At 36.7% G+C, this 15,931-nt stretch overlaps 2 protein-coding genes, 1 non-coding gene and 1 pseudogene across 3 annotated transcripts; 3 read left to right on the top strand and 1 right to left on the bottom strand.

The window, feature by feature from the left end:
- Positions 1-4,486: 4,486 nt before the first annotated feature.
- LOC148297201 (uncharacterized) lies at positions 4,487-7,605 on the bottom strand. Its single transcript, XM_088254332.1, has 2 exons — positions 6,646-7,605; positions 4,487-6,251 (listed from the first exon to the last, which is right to left on the bottom strand). Exons 1-2 carry the CDS (start codon positions 7,603-7,605, stop codon positions 5,262-5,264), a joined length of 1,950 nt encoding a protein of 649 aa, XP_088110458.1. The 3' UTR covers positions 4,487-5,261.
- Positions 7,121-7,227, top strand: LOC148297202 (small nucleolar RNA R71). Its single transcript, XR_015833250.1, has one exon. It is a non-coding gene; the product is annotated as a small nucleolar RNA R71 (small nucleolar RNA).
- Positions 7,606-12,674: 5,069 nt separating the features above from the next.
- LOC110752516 (pathogenesis-related protein PR-1) lies at positions 12,675-14,040 on the top strand. Its single transcript, XM_021953189.2, is given in 2 exon segments — positions 12,675-13,327; positions 13,329-14,040. Coding segments are annotated over 2 exon segments (549 nt in total). The 5' UTR covers positions 12,675-12,818; the 3' UTR covers positions 13,369-14,040.
- An 801-nt stretch (positions 14,041-14,841) lies between these two features.
- Positions 14,842-15,842, top strand: LOC110752515 (pathogenesis-related protein PR-1 pseudogene; annotated as a pseudogene).
- The last annotated feature ends 89 nt before the right edge of the window (positions 15,843-15,931 follow it).

Here is a 15,931-nt window from a genome sequence, read left to right as displayed (position 1 = left end):
CAAACACACATCAAAATCGAATCTCTGGTTTATTCAGCTAAATTCACTCAAACACTTTCTCAATCAAATTCATACAAATTTTCTCTTTTGCAATGAGTCATTGCAATTCTTTGAACCACAAGTGGCTTGATTCCCGCGAGGGATACGTAGGCACTCTGAGGTTGGACTTGGGAGCAGCCGCAAAACCAAACACACACGTTCTGTTTCTTTATGATGGAATCAAAGGGTTTTCCCTTGAAGCAAGGGATTGTAATTAAGAGACTTGCGTCTCGAATGGGTCGAATCTAAAATAATAAAACCCCATTATTTAATTAGTGGTGGTAAAATTGTGTTAGGAGGTTCACATTTTTCTTCAATAATATATATACAGATTAAAAAATTTATTGAATGTTTTTATAAAGAATTTCAACGACATGCAATCCGCATCATTGAAAGCCCATTCAATGACATGGAACACACGACGTGTTTTGAAAAACTTTTCCATGACCCCTCCTTTCCACGCAGGGACGGTCCTATGACTTGTACAACCTGGGCTATAGCCCAGGTGAGTTTTTTTTATTTATTTCTTATAGTCAGTGTTAATGTTAATCCCATTTATAGCAGAAATATTAATTTGAACTAATCGGATAATTGTAGTGTTACCTTTAGTTGTCATGTGTCTATCTGACTCTATCTTTGTGATGATAAATTTTCATTTTTGAATTTTCTTATGAATTTTCTTTTCTTTGAATTCATTTTTGTTCATCATGGTAGACCTTAGTTGGCATTGTTGGTGTAAAATAGGTCTTTTAAACAAATAAAATAAAAATTATATGTTCTTACATTATATATATAGATATGATCAATCCATAAGCCTAAAATCTCACAGTTCAATAAGGTAAATCTAGCCCACCCCATTTTAAAATCCTGGGTCCGTCCCTGTTTCCACGACAAGGTTTACGATGCCTGATCCACGTCATTAATTGCTTTCCATAACGCAAATCAGACGTCATGGAAAGGTTTTGTGTTGTATAAGGTCAACTGTTTGAGTAGTCTTGGTCTTTAGCGTACTAAAAAATTCTAAGTTTTGAGTAGTCTTGGTTTCCAACTACTCGGTTTCAGTCCCATCTACAGTTAAGTTCATCTAGAAGTCGGAGACAATTCCAATAAGACCATTTCAAGTCTAAGTGTTGGCGACAATACGAACAACGTGGATTTCATAGCCACATGCTATAAGTAATAGAGTTGATTTGAGTCCATGTAATGCAAGTGCAACATCTCCACACTTTGGTTTTGGATGAGAGAGAGAGAGAGAGAGAGAGAGAGAGAGAGAGAGAGAGAGAGAGATGGGATTGCGCTCAAACAAAGTGAATAGGTCCCAGCTCCAGCTAGGAGATCACATCTATTGCTATAGAATGTTGTACTTATACTCCCACCATGGTCAGTAACTAACAACCCAAATTTTATATATAATTGTGTGTGTGTGTTTTTCAGGTTCATCATTCATGAGATGAGAGAATTAATTAATAACCTCTCATCCTATATATATATATATATACATATTTCGGTTACATATATATACATGCAAATTGCAATTCATATATATATGTGTGTGTAGGAATATATGTGGGGGGAGATAGGGTGATTGTTGTGAAATTATTGCAAGCGCACAATTCGCACAAGTAATATAGAAATAAGTAGAGTATCGTTCCCACGAAGACTGTAATTTCCTATTAATTACCAATTATGATTAATTCAAAAGTTTATCTGAACAATTGATTAAGAAGATTGATTGATTTAAGTAACCTAAAACAATTATGAAAAATAGCAATTTAATTAATGATAGAAAATTAAGATGATGAGACACTAGAGCATCCGATTTCACCATAACCAATTCCACTTAATTCTTATAGCCAATTAACCCTAATTACTATCCATGTTGACAGTTGGTTTCTCCTAATTCATTCGATATCCCCTCTCGGGCTCAACCAAAAGTATTCTTAATTAACAACCCATTCTCTCTCGAGCAACGGATTTAGAAAATCAAGAACCCATTAAGTTCTATGAGAACCTGCAAGAAAACTGCATGAGTCATGTTAGTCCCTCTCGGGCACTCATTCAAGTCATGGTATTTGTTACAAGAAGCAAACACCAAACATCTCCTCTCGGTCTCCGCTTGGATCATCAAATCAATTAAATATTGGCCAGATATTCAAAGCATTAAGAACAGTAACAAATACTCAATATGGAATAGTAATAAGAAATTAATATAACTATAAAAATTAAGTATTCATGGTTAGGCTACATCGTAGCCCTAGCAAGGATAATTAGTTCATGACAAAAGAAAAGATAAACAAGAGAATTATTGTCATAAAACCGATTTGGCAGATGAATTTGATCTTCGGAGTCTCCACAGGAACACCTTCGAAAGCTCCTCAAGTAGTGCAGCAGCAAATCCTTGGCTCTCTCTGATGTTTCTTTGGGTGTATGAAAGTTGGTGGAAAAGTATGGTATATGGGAGGATGATCTGAAGAGATCCTTAGGGTGATCTTATATAGTGTAAAACAACTAAACCCTACTCTTAAAAGGTCTGGAAAAACTCTCCTAAAGCAAAACAAAATCCCAAACAATTAAGGAAACAAATTAGGAAAGAATCCTTCTTTGACTTGGAAACACGTCAGCCAACTTGCACGTACACTTTGGGGTCATTCCACTTCCTAGAAAATTCTGGAAAAATATGAGAAACGTAGCTTTATGTCTAAGCTTTCCAGGCATATATTACACGCCACTAGGAAAAATCGGAAAGGTCTTCAAATCTTCAATCTTCCACAGCAGTGCAGTTTTGACGGAATTTCAACTTAGGCTGTCTTGACTTGCAAGTCTGGAGCATTTGGCTTGGTAGAAAATTATGAAACTTTGATACAATGATCTTCAATGTCTTAGCTTTCTTCTCCAATTGGCCTTGCGCTAAAATTCATTTGAAAAGTCGATTTTCAGTCGAAATCCTTCCAAGAGTGCAGAATAGCTGAAAATAAGGAAAGTAAGGTAATAATGCTATTTTAAATTAACTTTCCCTATAAAAACCAAATAAAAGAGATATAAAAATATAGTAAATAATGCACTTATCAAACTACCTCAAACCTATCTTTTGCTAGTCCTCGAGCAAAATTAGAAACAAACACAAAAAAACAAAACGAAAAACTAACTAAACCACTTTCGCAGGTAAACTCGATGGCACTTAGCATGTGCCACAAGCCGTTAAACCTCTAGGTGTCCCTAGTAGGAGGAGTTGTGTCTCCTGAGGGTTTACCAGTTACGATACCCACAAACGTTTAACTGCAAAACAAAGTCGTTAAAGGCACCACTTTAAACAAGCTAATAAAAACCAATGCATGCCAATCACATTTGCATCACTAAAGCTATGCCACTTTGAGTATAATTGCATCATGGTGTAACGTGTAATACCAAAAGTCATAACTTCCAAGCTTAAAGATAACCACACTCGAATGCCATGGAATTATTTCGCCTTGACTCTATCCCTCACCGGATATCACTCTATTTTTTCTCTCGGAATCCTAGGCTTACACTCAAATGTCACATATGTGTATGAAGTTATGTAATGGAAATCAAATATTAACACATATGCTTAGCTTGAAGAATGGAAATTTCTGAAAATAATGTCTCATGAAAAGAATCAAATACTAAGAACTAGAGTACATACCTCACCTCCAAGCAAGATTTCCCAAAAGATCAGTTAGGTCTTCTACTCAGGTTGTAATGAAAGGCTAGGCTTGGGGTATGAAAGAAAGGAAAGGAATAACAAAAACTTAGGACATACCAAAGCATTATTCATGATCACATACACGGCCAGCTCCTTTTGACATTTTGTAGTATTTAGCGTCCAGGAATTGTGCATATTTCCTACTCCATTTGGAGTGATTTTGAACTTTTACTCTTTTGAATTGCAAAATACTTTTTTTTTTTTTTCATCTTTTCTTATATTTTTTTTTTCTTCTTCTTGCAATTTTGCACAAACACCTCGGTACACGCCAATTCTTTGGTGTAGAGCTCAACCTTCTTATTTTCATCACTTTGGCACATCCTAAGCTATAAGGTATGGCTTAGAAACGGGTTGTATAGGTCATAGATAATAAGGGTGGTGAAAGAAAGGTTAAGTGTTTGGTTACAAAGGGGCTAATGACGCACACAAAAGGGTAGGATGAAAGGTCTTTTAGAGGGTGAAAACATGCATAGCCTAACATCATATCTCATGGTCCATCCAACTTGGAAGCGACGTACCTACAAAAATAAGAGAATTCTTTAGTATCCAATACAAACCTAATGAGAGCAATCTAATTAAGAACAAAATCGAAGAGTGTTTAAGAGTAGAAACAATAAAACCCCTCTCAAGGAATGGCTTTTGGCTCAATATCTCACAAAGGTAGTCTCCACTAATATTCCATAGTCATTCGAGCATAGCAACCTTGTCCACCAAAATATTACGAGTATGGTATTGTGAAGTGCAAAGATTATAATGCAATAACCCTTCATGGCAACACGTTAGTAAAGCATTCATGATCAAAACATGACATATACATCTCTATTAGCAAGGAAAAGTGATAACTTTAACTAGAATTTATATTTCACAAAAACTGCTTCTTTTCAATTTCGACCTTAGATCAGTTTTCAACAATTATCCCTTAAAGTATTGCACAGATTTTGACAAGCCTTATATGCTCAGAAAATAGACAAACAAACGCACAACTTCTCTTTAGAAAAAAATACCAGAAAACAGAGTAGAACTTCATGAAAACTGATGTTGAAAACAGAAATCAGTACTGAATCGCAGAAAAATTCCAGATCCAGACCCCTGTTCAGAAAAATAGCTATAACTTGCAAACGAAAAGTCAGAAAATTACGGCCCTTATATGGCTGGATTCAGCACAAAAAACTGAAGAAGACAACGCGGGCCAAATCTTCAAATCCATTACAGATTAAAACAGTATTATCGAAACATAAACACCAATGTTTTGCATGACTCAAAAAAGACTAAAAACGAAAAAAAAATTAAAATAAAACGAATGTTACCCACCTCAAACCTAAACCAAACATTGTCCTCAATGTTTAAAATGAAAATAAAAGTAAGGACAGAGAATAGTAAAAGTAATGAACGCGAGAAGCACACAAACGAAAAATTAAAAAGATAAGGAACGAAGGTACCTAGTTGGGTTGCCTCCCAACAAGCGCTTAGTTTAAAGTCAATAGCCCGACTTTCAGATGCGTTATTTGGGATTATTGAGGAGGACGTTGGTCTCATCCTTAAGAAATGCAGCTGCCATATGTGGTTTCAATCGATGGCCTTTGACTTTGAAGGTTATATCGTCACGATCATTCTTGATATGCTTGTCATGCCACTTCTTTGTATGCTCCTTGTAAATTCTTGCACTTTCATAAGATTTATTTTGAAGTTCCTCTAACTCATTCCTTCCTGGGTCATATGGTTTTGGTTCATCCAAGTACAAGGCAGGTTTGGCAACTCTTGGTTTGTCAGCTTTAGAGGTGGAGGCATGTACCAATGGATGGCTTGGAGTCTCCTTTTCCTCTGCTTTTCCGTGAAATGTTATTGGTTCAAAAACTTTGAATGTCGCTTTTTCATTCCCAACTCTCACAGTTATTAAACCTTCTTCCATGTCAATCAGAGTCTGTCCAGTAATCAGGAATGGACGGCCCAAAATTAATTGTGTGTCAGAATCTTCTTCCATATCCAAAACCAAAAAATCTGCTGGGAATATGAGTGTATCAACCTTTACTAAAACATCTTCAATAATTCCGTCTGGGTATGTGATTGACCTGTCCGCCATCTGCAAAGAAACAGTGGTGGGTTTAATTTCACCAATACCAATCTTTTTAGCAACAGATAAAGGTAGTAAATTAATGCTAGAACCCAAATCACATAAAGCTTTTTCAAAGAAATTATTTCCAATAGTACATGGAATTTTAAAACTCCCTCTATCTTTTTTCTTTGGTGGAAGCTTCCGTTGTAGGATGGCACTGCACTCTTCTGTCAGTTGGATTTTCTCATGATCACCAAATTTCCTTTTCTTGGAAAGGATGTCTTTCATGAATGTTGCATAACTTGGCATTTGTTCCAAAGCTGCAGCGAATGGAATGTTGATTTGCACCTTTTTGAACATTTCTAAGAAATCAGAAGATTGCCCATCAATTTTATTTTTCTTCAGCCTCTGCGGAAAAGGGATCGGTGGGACATATGGCTTCAATGGAGGAGAAGGGGACGGCATAGCAGCATAATTTTCTTCTTCTTGAGATTTCTCAGCTTCTTCCTCTTTTTCTAATTTTTCTTTTTCCAAGATGACCGCTGTGTTCACTTGCTTCCCTTCCCGAAGTGTGATTGCCATTACTTGTTCTTGATTTTTCGGATTAATTTCGGGTTGGCTTTGCCATACTCCTTGATTTCTTCCACTCAATACATTAGCTAGTTGGCCTACTTGCACCTCCAAATTCCGAATAGAAGCGCTCTGATTTTGAAATTGGGTTTTTGTTTCAGTCATAAATTTGGTGGTAGACATAGTCAACTGAGTAAGTGCATCTTCCAAATTTATTTTCTTCTCTTGAGCCGGAAAGCCAGGTGGTGGTCTCTGCACATACATTCTGAGTATTGCTCCATGAAAAATTTGGATGGTTTCGCCAACCGGGGTTGTATGTATTGGAATAAGGATTATTTATTTGTCGATTAAATTCTCCAACCTGATTGACTTGCTCAACAGACGTGAATGGGTTCCCTGTGGTGCAATCTGAACTTGGATGAGGACCTGCACAAAAATCACAACCAAAATTAGTATTAGTGTTTATAGCATTAACACTCAAAGAATCAACTTTTTTAGTAAGGTTAGAAATTTGTGTTGCTAGCAAAGCTATAGCATCGACTTCCAAGACCCCAGCTGGCTTCGGATTCATTCTCTCACTCGGCCATTGGTAGTTGTTGGATGCCATGGTCTCCAATAATTCAAATGCTTCAGTAGCCGTTTTTGCCATTAAAGCCCCTCCAGCAGCTGCATCAACTAGTGTCCTGCTTGTTTGACTCAACCCATTGTAGAAAGTTTGAACTTGAATCCAGGTTGGTAGCTCATGGTGAGGGCACTTGCGCAACAAATCTTTGAATCGTTCCCAAGCTTCATATAAAGGCTCCTTATCATACTGAGCGAATGACATAATATCTTGTCGGAATTTTGCAGTTTTGGCTGGTGGGAAAAATTTAGCAAGGAATTTCTTGGATAAATCATCCCAAGTACGGATGGAGTCTTGTGGCTGTGACAGTAACCAAAGCTTGGCTTTATCCTTCAAGGAAAAGGGGAATAGCCTTAAACGAATCGCATCGTCAGATACCCCATTGAACTTGGATGTGTCACAAATCTCCAAAAATATCGCAAGATGTATATTTGGATCTTCATTCGGCAGACCACAAAATACGGATGAATTCTGTAGCATGGTGATCATGGCTGGCTTGATCTCAAAATTGTTGGCTGCAATAGAAGGACGTCGGATCGCTGAGGGAGTTGCCACTGGGGGGCCAAATTCCCTCACTGCTCTTTCAGCTTCATCCGCCATAAATGGGGGTGTCGGAAAAATCCAATGTACCTGAAAATAAAAAGAAAAATTCAAATTAAACTCCGAATTAAAATATATTGATATTAATAGAAAATAAAACAATCCCCGGCAGCGGCGCCAAAAACTTGTTGTGAAATTATTGCAAGCGCACAATTCGCACAAGTAATATAGAAATAAGTAGAGTATCGTTCCCACGAAGACTGTAATTTCCTATTAATTACCAATTATGATTAATTCAAAAGTTTATCTGAACAATTGATTAAGAAGATTGATTGATTTAAGTAACCTAAAACAATTATGAAAAATAGCAATTTAATTAATGATAGAAAATTAAGATGATGAGACACTAGAGCATCCGATTTCACCATAACCAATTCCACTTAATTCTTATAGCCAATTAACCCTAATTACTATCCATGTTGACAGTTGGTTTCTCCTAATTCATTCGATATCCCCTCTCGGGCTCAACCAAAAGTATTCTTAATTAACAACCCATTCTCTCTCGAGCAACGGATTTAGAAAATCAAGAACCCATTAAGTTCTATGAGAACCTGCAAGAAAACTGCATGAGTCATGTTAGTCCCTCTCGGGCACTCATTCAAGTCATGGTATTTGTTACAAGAAGCAAACACCAAACATCTCCTCTCGGTCTCCGCTTGGATCATCAAATCAATTAAATATTGGCCAGATATTCAAAGCATTAAGAACAGTAACAAATACTCAATATGGAATAGTAATAAGAAATTAATATAACTATAAAAATTAAGTATTCATGGTTAGGCTACATCGTAGCCCTAGCAAGGATAATTAGTTCATGACAAAAGAAAAGATAAACAAGAGAATTATTGTCATAAAACCGATTTGGCAGATGAATTTGATCTTCGGAGTCTCCACAGGAACACCTTCGAAAGCTCCTCAAGTAGTGCAGCAGCAAATCCTTGGCTCTCTCTGATGTTTCTTTGGGTGTATGAAAGTTGGTGGAAAAGTATGGTATATGGGAGGATGATCTGAAGAGATCCTTAGGGTGATCTTATATAGTGTAAAACAACTAAACCCTACTCTTAAAAGGTCTGGAAAAACTCTCCTAAAGCAAAACAAAATCCCAAACAATTAAGGAAACAAATTAGGAAAGAATCCTTCTTTGACTTGGAAACACGTCAGCCAACTTGCACGTACACTTTGGGGTCATTCCACTTCCTAGAAAATTCTGGAAAAATATGAGAAACGTAGCTTTATGTCTAAGCTTTCCAGGCATATATTACACGCCACTAGGAAAAATCGGAAAGGTCTTCAAATCTTCAATCTTCCACAGCAGTGCAGTTTTGACGGAATTTCAACTTAGGCTGTCTTGACTTGCAAGTCTGGAGCATTTGGCTTGGTAGAAAATTATGAAACTTTGATACAATGATCTTCAATGTCTTAGCTTTCTTCTCCAATTGGCCTTGCGCTAAAATTCATTTGAAAAGTCGATTTTCAGTCGAAATCCTTCCAAGAGTGCAGAATAGCTGAAAATAAGGAAAGTAAGGTAATAATGCTATTTTAAATTAACTTTCCCTACAAAAACCAAATAAAAGAGATATAAAAATATAGTAAATAATGCACTTATCAGTGATCCACTTCACTAGAACAAAAGAAGCAAAAACATCATGGATAGGACGACGACGGCATTGCGAAACCTGTGCGCATCACCCACAGACGGTGCGAGGAGCGGTCATGACTTGTGTTGACTGCTTCCTTGCAGGGAAGGAGCTTTATCGCTTCGAATATGGTGTCTCTGTTAGTCACTTCTTAATAAAAAAAAGTAGGAACTTGCACGACGGGGCGTTGTGATTCATCAGATGAAAGCATAAGTCGTGCCACCAATTTACTGAGCAGCAAAGGTTTCGGTGAATACGACCTGTTCGAAAACAATTGCGAGGCCTTTGCAATTTACTGCAAAACCGGCAAGCATATGAGCGGGCAGGCATTCTCTGCTGTTAATTTGGCTAAACACGCAGTCAAATCATTCTTGAAGAATAAAATTGATAGGCTTCTTCAGGATGTGCAGGTTCATGACCCAACCAAACTCATGGAGTTGAAACAAACTATTGAAACTCAGATTAAATTACCCTTTAAGGAAATGATAGCCAATCTCGAAAAGCTCTTAAACAAGGATGTTGACCAAGATGAACTCGACGAGGTTATAGAGTCAATGGAGAAGGAGGAGGACAAGGTCGACGCATCTGAATCATCATCCTCCCTACTATCTTAAGCCTAGTACATGTGTTTGTTTAAAAACCAATTTTTCATTAAGAAGCTATAGCTAGTTAATTAGTTAGTATGTTTCAATAAACTCATGTTGTAAGCTAAGATAAGCTCTATTGCATTAGCTTTTTGATGTTGAGAGAGAGATGCACATTTTATCTAACCAGCAACTGAGAAATACGTACATCTTGAATAGGAAGGGAGAGCACACGTACTTAGTATCTCTAAATTAGAAGCTTGTATTGTATTGTATTGTATTGTAAGAATGGACTTCATGTTCTCTTTAAGTCTTATGTCTTCTGATCCATCTTCACAAGTTGTATGTTTATTTTTTCTTTTCTTTTTCTTTTTCTTTTCTTTTGTTGTATTGTTGGAGTCTTGGTTTACTGTTGGAGTCTTGGTGTAACGCGGTTTCCAAACCTACTCGGTTTCAGTTCCATTCCCATCAAACCATCATCTTCATTATTATTATTATTATTATTAAATCAGTGATAATTCTTGTAAAGGTTATTTAAAGTCAAGTGTTAAATATGAACCACATGCAAAGGACCCAGACAAGATCTGAGTTCGAGTCCACATCTATGAGTTTGATAGGAATGAGACTGAAACCCTAGTCTCCTTCTAGTCCATATCTATGCATGTATTTGGGTACATACTCCCACCATGGTGACGGTGAGTATATATTGTAGAAAGTTATTTTGATTTGTTAATGATAAGATGGATCGTTATAATAACATATAGCATGGTGACATGCACTCAATGCAGGTATATATGTTGGGGAAGGTTGTGTGATTCATCTCACTGCAACACCAGCGCACCAATAAGTATAGATTTTCAAAAAAGATAGTTGGAGAGGATGTGAGTTTTTCTAATATTTTTTTTCATTAAAAAAATAGTATAGTGGCGCTGCTATACTCGGTTTTTCCAAAACAAAATTTTAAAAATAATATCGTCGCACGGCTATACTCTGTTTTGCCTTTTTCTTTATAAAAAAAAGCTGCGCGGCTATACTTGATTTTTATAAAAAAAAAAAAAAAAAAAAAATAGTATAGCCGCACGGCTATACTTATATACACCCGTATAGCCACTCAGCTATAGGCCATTACCGAGTCTCTATTGTCCCCAAGATCCTTGATGCAAAAACGGGTATGAAGGAAACCTTTAAGGGAATTGATGGCAGCCAAATTATATCCGGTAATCAGTATATCATCAACATAAATATAAGCATAAAATCTTATTCATTGTACTTTTCAGATTCCAAAAATACCCCCAACTAAGCCATTATTGCATTTTGTATATTAATGTAGGAATCAATATGGAAACAGTTTTTAATTGGATTGTATATAATGACAGACGTTGAAATTGGAGAGATCTCCAAATGGTTGTAATGGATATAGAAATTAATTTGGAAATATTTTTTTAAAATTTAACAATAAATACAGATTTAGGTAATCGGTTGTTTAATAAAAATGTTTATGTTATTTTCTTTTTATGAATTATACATGACTAATAATCTACTTTATAATTTTTTATGAATAATACTGTACATACTAATTATGTTGAAAAAATAATGTACCTATTACTTGTTCTATGAAAAATAACTAATAATCTTTTTATTGTTTGTTTTATGAAAAATATAATTTACCTAGTATGAATAGTGTATCTGTTTTAATATACCTACATTATATGTAATTATGGTTTATATGTATAGCTATATATACATATTATTTATGAACGAACATATATTATATGTATTATGAGAATGTTTTGATTTGTTGAGTCCAGCAACACCATAATAATGGAAAGGCGATATTAGAGATTGTTTAGGAAAAATCGCTGGATAACAAAAATGGCAGGGTTTTGTAAATAAGTAATAAGAAATGGGCAACTTTTATCCTTCATGGCTTCCGTTTTCAAAACTGGATTTTGGTTGGAAGTAAATATATATGTAGATGAATTTTTGTATAGACTATTAGAGTTGCAAGAGCCTATTATATAAAGACCCTTGAATGTATGCTGGTTGGCCTGGGGAGAAGCATCGGAGAGAGGAGGAAGGGGAAAAAAACATAGGGGAGGGGGGCACGAATGGGTCTGGGTCTGTGGATGGAGATAGGTTTTTTTTTAATTTTTTTCTCGTTCTCTTGTATTTTTCCAAAAAAAGTAAAATAATTAATTTTAATAATTAAATATAAAATTGGATGAAAATTGGGGGAAATTGGGGGAAATTGGCTAAAAACATGTTCATATCTTTAATTTTCTATAAATAAAAAAAGATATGGTAATCACCAGCAAATTCTAACGTTTCCAATACAACAACCACCAAACACCAACAATAATAAATATTGTAATATTCCAGCAAGTATATATTTAAATTCCTTGTACTTATTTGTTTTACTTTTATAGCATATATTTGTCTATGAAAAATTATCATTTTCCCATCATTAAAAAAAAAGTCAATCAGGTCTAGCCTAGTGACCACTAATAGAAAACATCATACTTTATGCGGAAAAATCTTGGTCTCAAGTTTGAATTCCATGACACTTTGAATAGTTTGCAAGTGAGCAACCCCTTTTCTTATAATTTAGACTATTGCTTGTATTTTTTTATATAAAAAAAACAGAAAATTAAACCTTTGGAACCTAGTTTACTAGCCACAATATCTTGATTGTACCTAAAGCTTTCTTATGCCACGCATGATGTTCTAGAGTGCAACATGGTGGGCACAATGTCCCCTAATAAAACAAAACACAGTTCACGGGCACAACATTAGCCAAATTCACGAGAGCACCTCCAATCATACATAGAGAGTTATTTATGATATGGCATGCAAAGAAAACCAGAATCTACAACACCTTCCAATTATAAGCTCCTTTGTGCTCCACATATCCTACTGCGTGTGGTTCTTCTTCCTCTCTTCTCTCCAAGCATATGCTCCACAAACGAGACCTAGGACAAGCTGAAAAAAACAAATGAAGCCCCATTTCCTCATCTCCTTCTTTGTCCTCTACATTATTCTCACTTCCAACTCTATTGTTTCAGCCACTTCTCAAACACATTTTTTCCAACAAAAGCCCAACAACGAGACCATACTGAGGATCCCAAAGCAACTATGCTGGGGTTGCATAGGAGAGTCCCTAGAATTTTTGTACCAACACAATTTGGTCAGGGCAAACAAGTGGGAGATGCCTTTGATGTGGGACTTTCAGCTTGAAAAATATGCTCAATGGTGGGCAGGCATAAGAAAATCGGACTGCAAGTTGGAGCATTCGTTCCCGGAAGGCGAGTTCAAGCTTGGAGAGAACATATACTGGGGCAGTGGCTCGACTTGGACGCCGAGTGACGCAGTGAAGACATTGGCAGCTGAAGAGAAGTATTATACTTATGTGACAAATACGTGTGAGGCTGGGCAAATGTGTGGGCATTATACTCAAATTGTGTGGAAGAGTACAAGAAGAGTTGGGTGTGCTAGGGCTGTGTGTTGATGGAGATGTGTTTATGACTTGTAATTATAAAACTTAGTTGGCACAATCACTTTAATAGCATATATATATATATATATGCTAAACGTGGAGGGTTCGAGTTGGCTATTAAAATTCAATCCCCGCTCTTTCCCGAACACCACACTCAAAAAATTCTCCGTACCCGTCTCCATACCCTTTTTTTATCCTTGATACCCGACCTATTAAGATTGAATCCCCACGAAGATCCTTACTTGGGGAAAATTGTCATCCCTCTCTTTCTCTTTCTTTGGGCACTCTCTCCCGGCGGCGCTGCTCATGGTCCACCCCACCCTGTCGACGCCCTCCCACAACCCATGCAAGCTCCAATTTTTTTGTTGTTCAAGTTTTCACAAATTAAATTTGCAGAAATTAAAAGGAAAAAAAAAAGATCAAAATCCTAAAGCCTAAGTGAAGAGGGCGACGAGATAGAGAGGGAGGCGGGGGAAGGTGCGTCAGGGGTGAAGAGTTTGACATCAACAGGCTGCGTCTTTGTTCTTCACTTCTGGTTGTTTTGCCCTTCTTCTTTCTCTATGCCACCCAAATATCTCGGTCCCAAATGAAACACAGAGCCTATCCAAATCCAATAAAATCTCCAATCTCTCTCTGAATTTGGCTAAGCCTTTTTCACAGACACATGCTCTCTCTTATGGCTTTGAATGTATGCTGGTTGGCCTGGGGAGAAGCGTGGAGAGAGGAGGAAAAAAACAGAGGGGAAGAGGGGCGCGAATGGGTGTCTGGGTGGGGATAGGTTTTTACATTATTTTTTTCTCGTTCTCTTGTATTTTTCCAAAAAAAAAATAATATATTTTTTAATAATTTAACATAAAATTGAATGAAAATTGGGGGAAATTGGCTAAAAAAATGTTCATATCTTTAATTTTCTAAGAAAAAAAGATATAGGGTCAATTCAAAATTAAGCACAAGTTCAGGGACCAAGCAGAGTAAATTCTAATGGTTCCAATACAACAACCACCAAACACCAACAATAATAAATATTGTAATATTCCAACAATTATATATTTAAATTTCTTGTACTTATTTGTTTACTTTTCTAGCATATATTTGTCTATGAAAAATTATCATTTTCTAATCATTGAAACAAAAAAAATGGCCAATCGGGTCTAGGCTAGTGGCCACTACTAGAAAACATCGTATTTTCCTTGGAAAAGAGCTCGTTCTCAAGTTCAGATCCCATGACACTTTGAATAGTTTGTGTATGAGCAATCCTCTCTTCTTATAATTTAGACTATTGCTTGTATTTAAAAAAAAGACAAAAATTAAATCTTTGGAACCTAGTTTACTAGCCACAATATCTTGATTGTACCTAAAGCTTTCTTATGCCACGCATCATATGTTCTAGAGAGCACCATGGTGGGCACAATGTCCCCTAATAAAACAAAACACAGTTCACGGACACAACATTAGCCAAATTCACGAGAGCACCTTCAATCATACATAGAGACTTATATATAAATATGCCATGCAAAGAAACCAGAATCTACAACACCTTCCAATTATAATCTCCCTTGTGCTCCACACATCCTACTGCGTGTGGTTCTTCTTCCTCTCTTCTCTCCAAGCATATGCTCCACAAACGAGACGTGGGACAAGCAGAAAAAAAATGAAGCCCCAATTCCTCATCTTCTTCTTTGTCCTCTACGTTATTCTCACTTCCAACTCTATTGTTTCAGCCACTTCTCAAACACATTTTTTCCAACAAAAGCCCAACAACGAGACCATACTGAGGGTCTCAAAGCAACTATGCTGGGATTGCATAGGAGAGTCCCTAGAATTTTTGTACCAACACAATTTGGTCAGGGCAGCCAAGTGGGAGATACCTTTGATGTGGGACTTTCAGCTTGAAAAATATGCTCAATGGTGGGCAGGCATAAGAAAATCGGACTGCAAGTTGGAGCATTCGTTCCCGGAAGGCGAGTTCAAGCTCGGAGAGAACATATACTGGGGCAGTGGCTCGACTTGGACGCCGAGTGACGCAGTGAATACATGGGCAGCTGAAGAGAAGTACTATACTTATGTGACAAATACGTGTGAGGCTGGGCAAATGTGTGGGCATTATACTCAAATTGTGTGGAAGAGTACAAGAAGAGTTGGGTGTGCTAGGGCGGTGTGTGATGATGGAGATGTTTTTATGACTTGTAATTATGATCCGCCTGGTAATTATATTGGTGAGAGGCCATATTAGTAATGCTCAATTTTAAGGTATGGGCTTAGTTAAGAGCGCTTCCCACTCGGCACGTGAGTACAAATTCCCACTCGTAGTTTAGATTAAATTAAAGTAAATTATATATTGTATAAACAATATGTAATATTATATATGTAAATGGTCATCTAGCTAGGCCCTAGGTGTGGGCTCAGTTAGTTCATGTGGTTGAAAATTACAAAAGCCGAAGTCTTGTACAAAGTGTATATATATATATATATATATGGCTGTAAGTGTGAATTAAATATGTATGCTACTAAATATTTTAAACCTGGAGCCTGTCTTGCATTTTGACCGCATTCTTCCAACCCTGGCTTGGCTACTTGGTGCAGAAAGTCACACCTTTATTGCTTGCACGTTG

The sequence above is a fragment of the Prunus avium genome, chromosome 1 (genome assembly GCF_965620075.1).
Source record: "Prunus avium chromosome 1, drPruAviu1.hap1.1, whole genome shotgun sequence".
In the NCBI taxonomy this organism is placed as follows: Eukaryota; Viridiplantae; Streptophyta; class Magnoliopsida; order Rosales; family Rosaceae; genus Prunus; species Prunus avium.
Note: the sequence above shows the minus strand (reverse complement) of the source record. Positions and strands in the feature narration are given on the sequence as shown.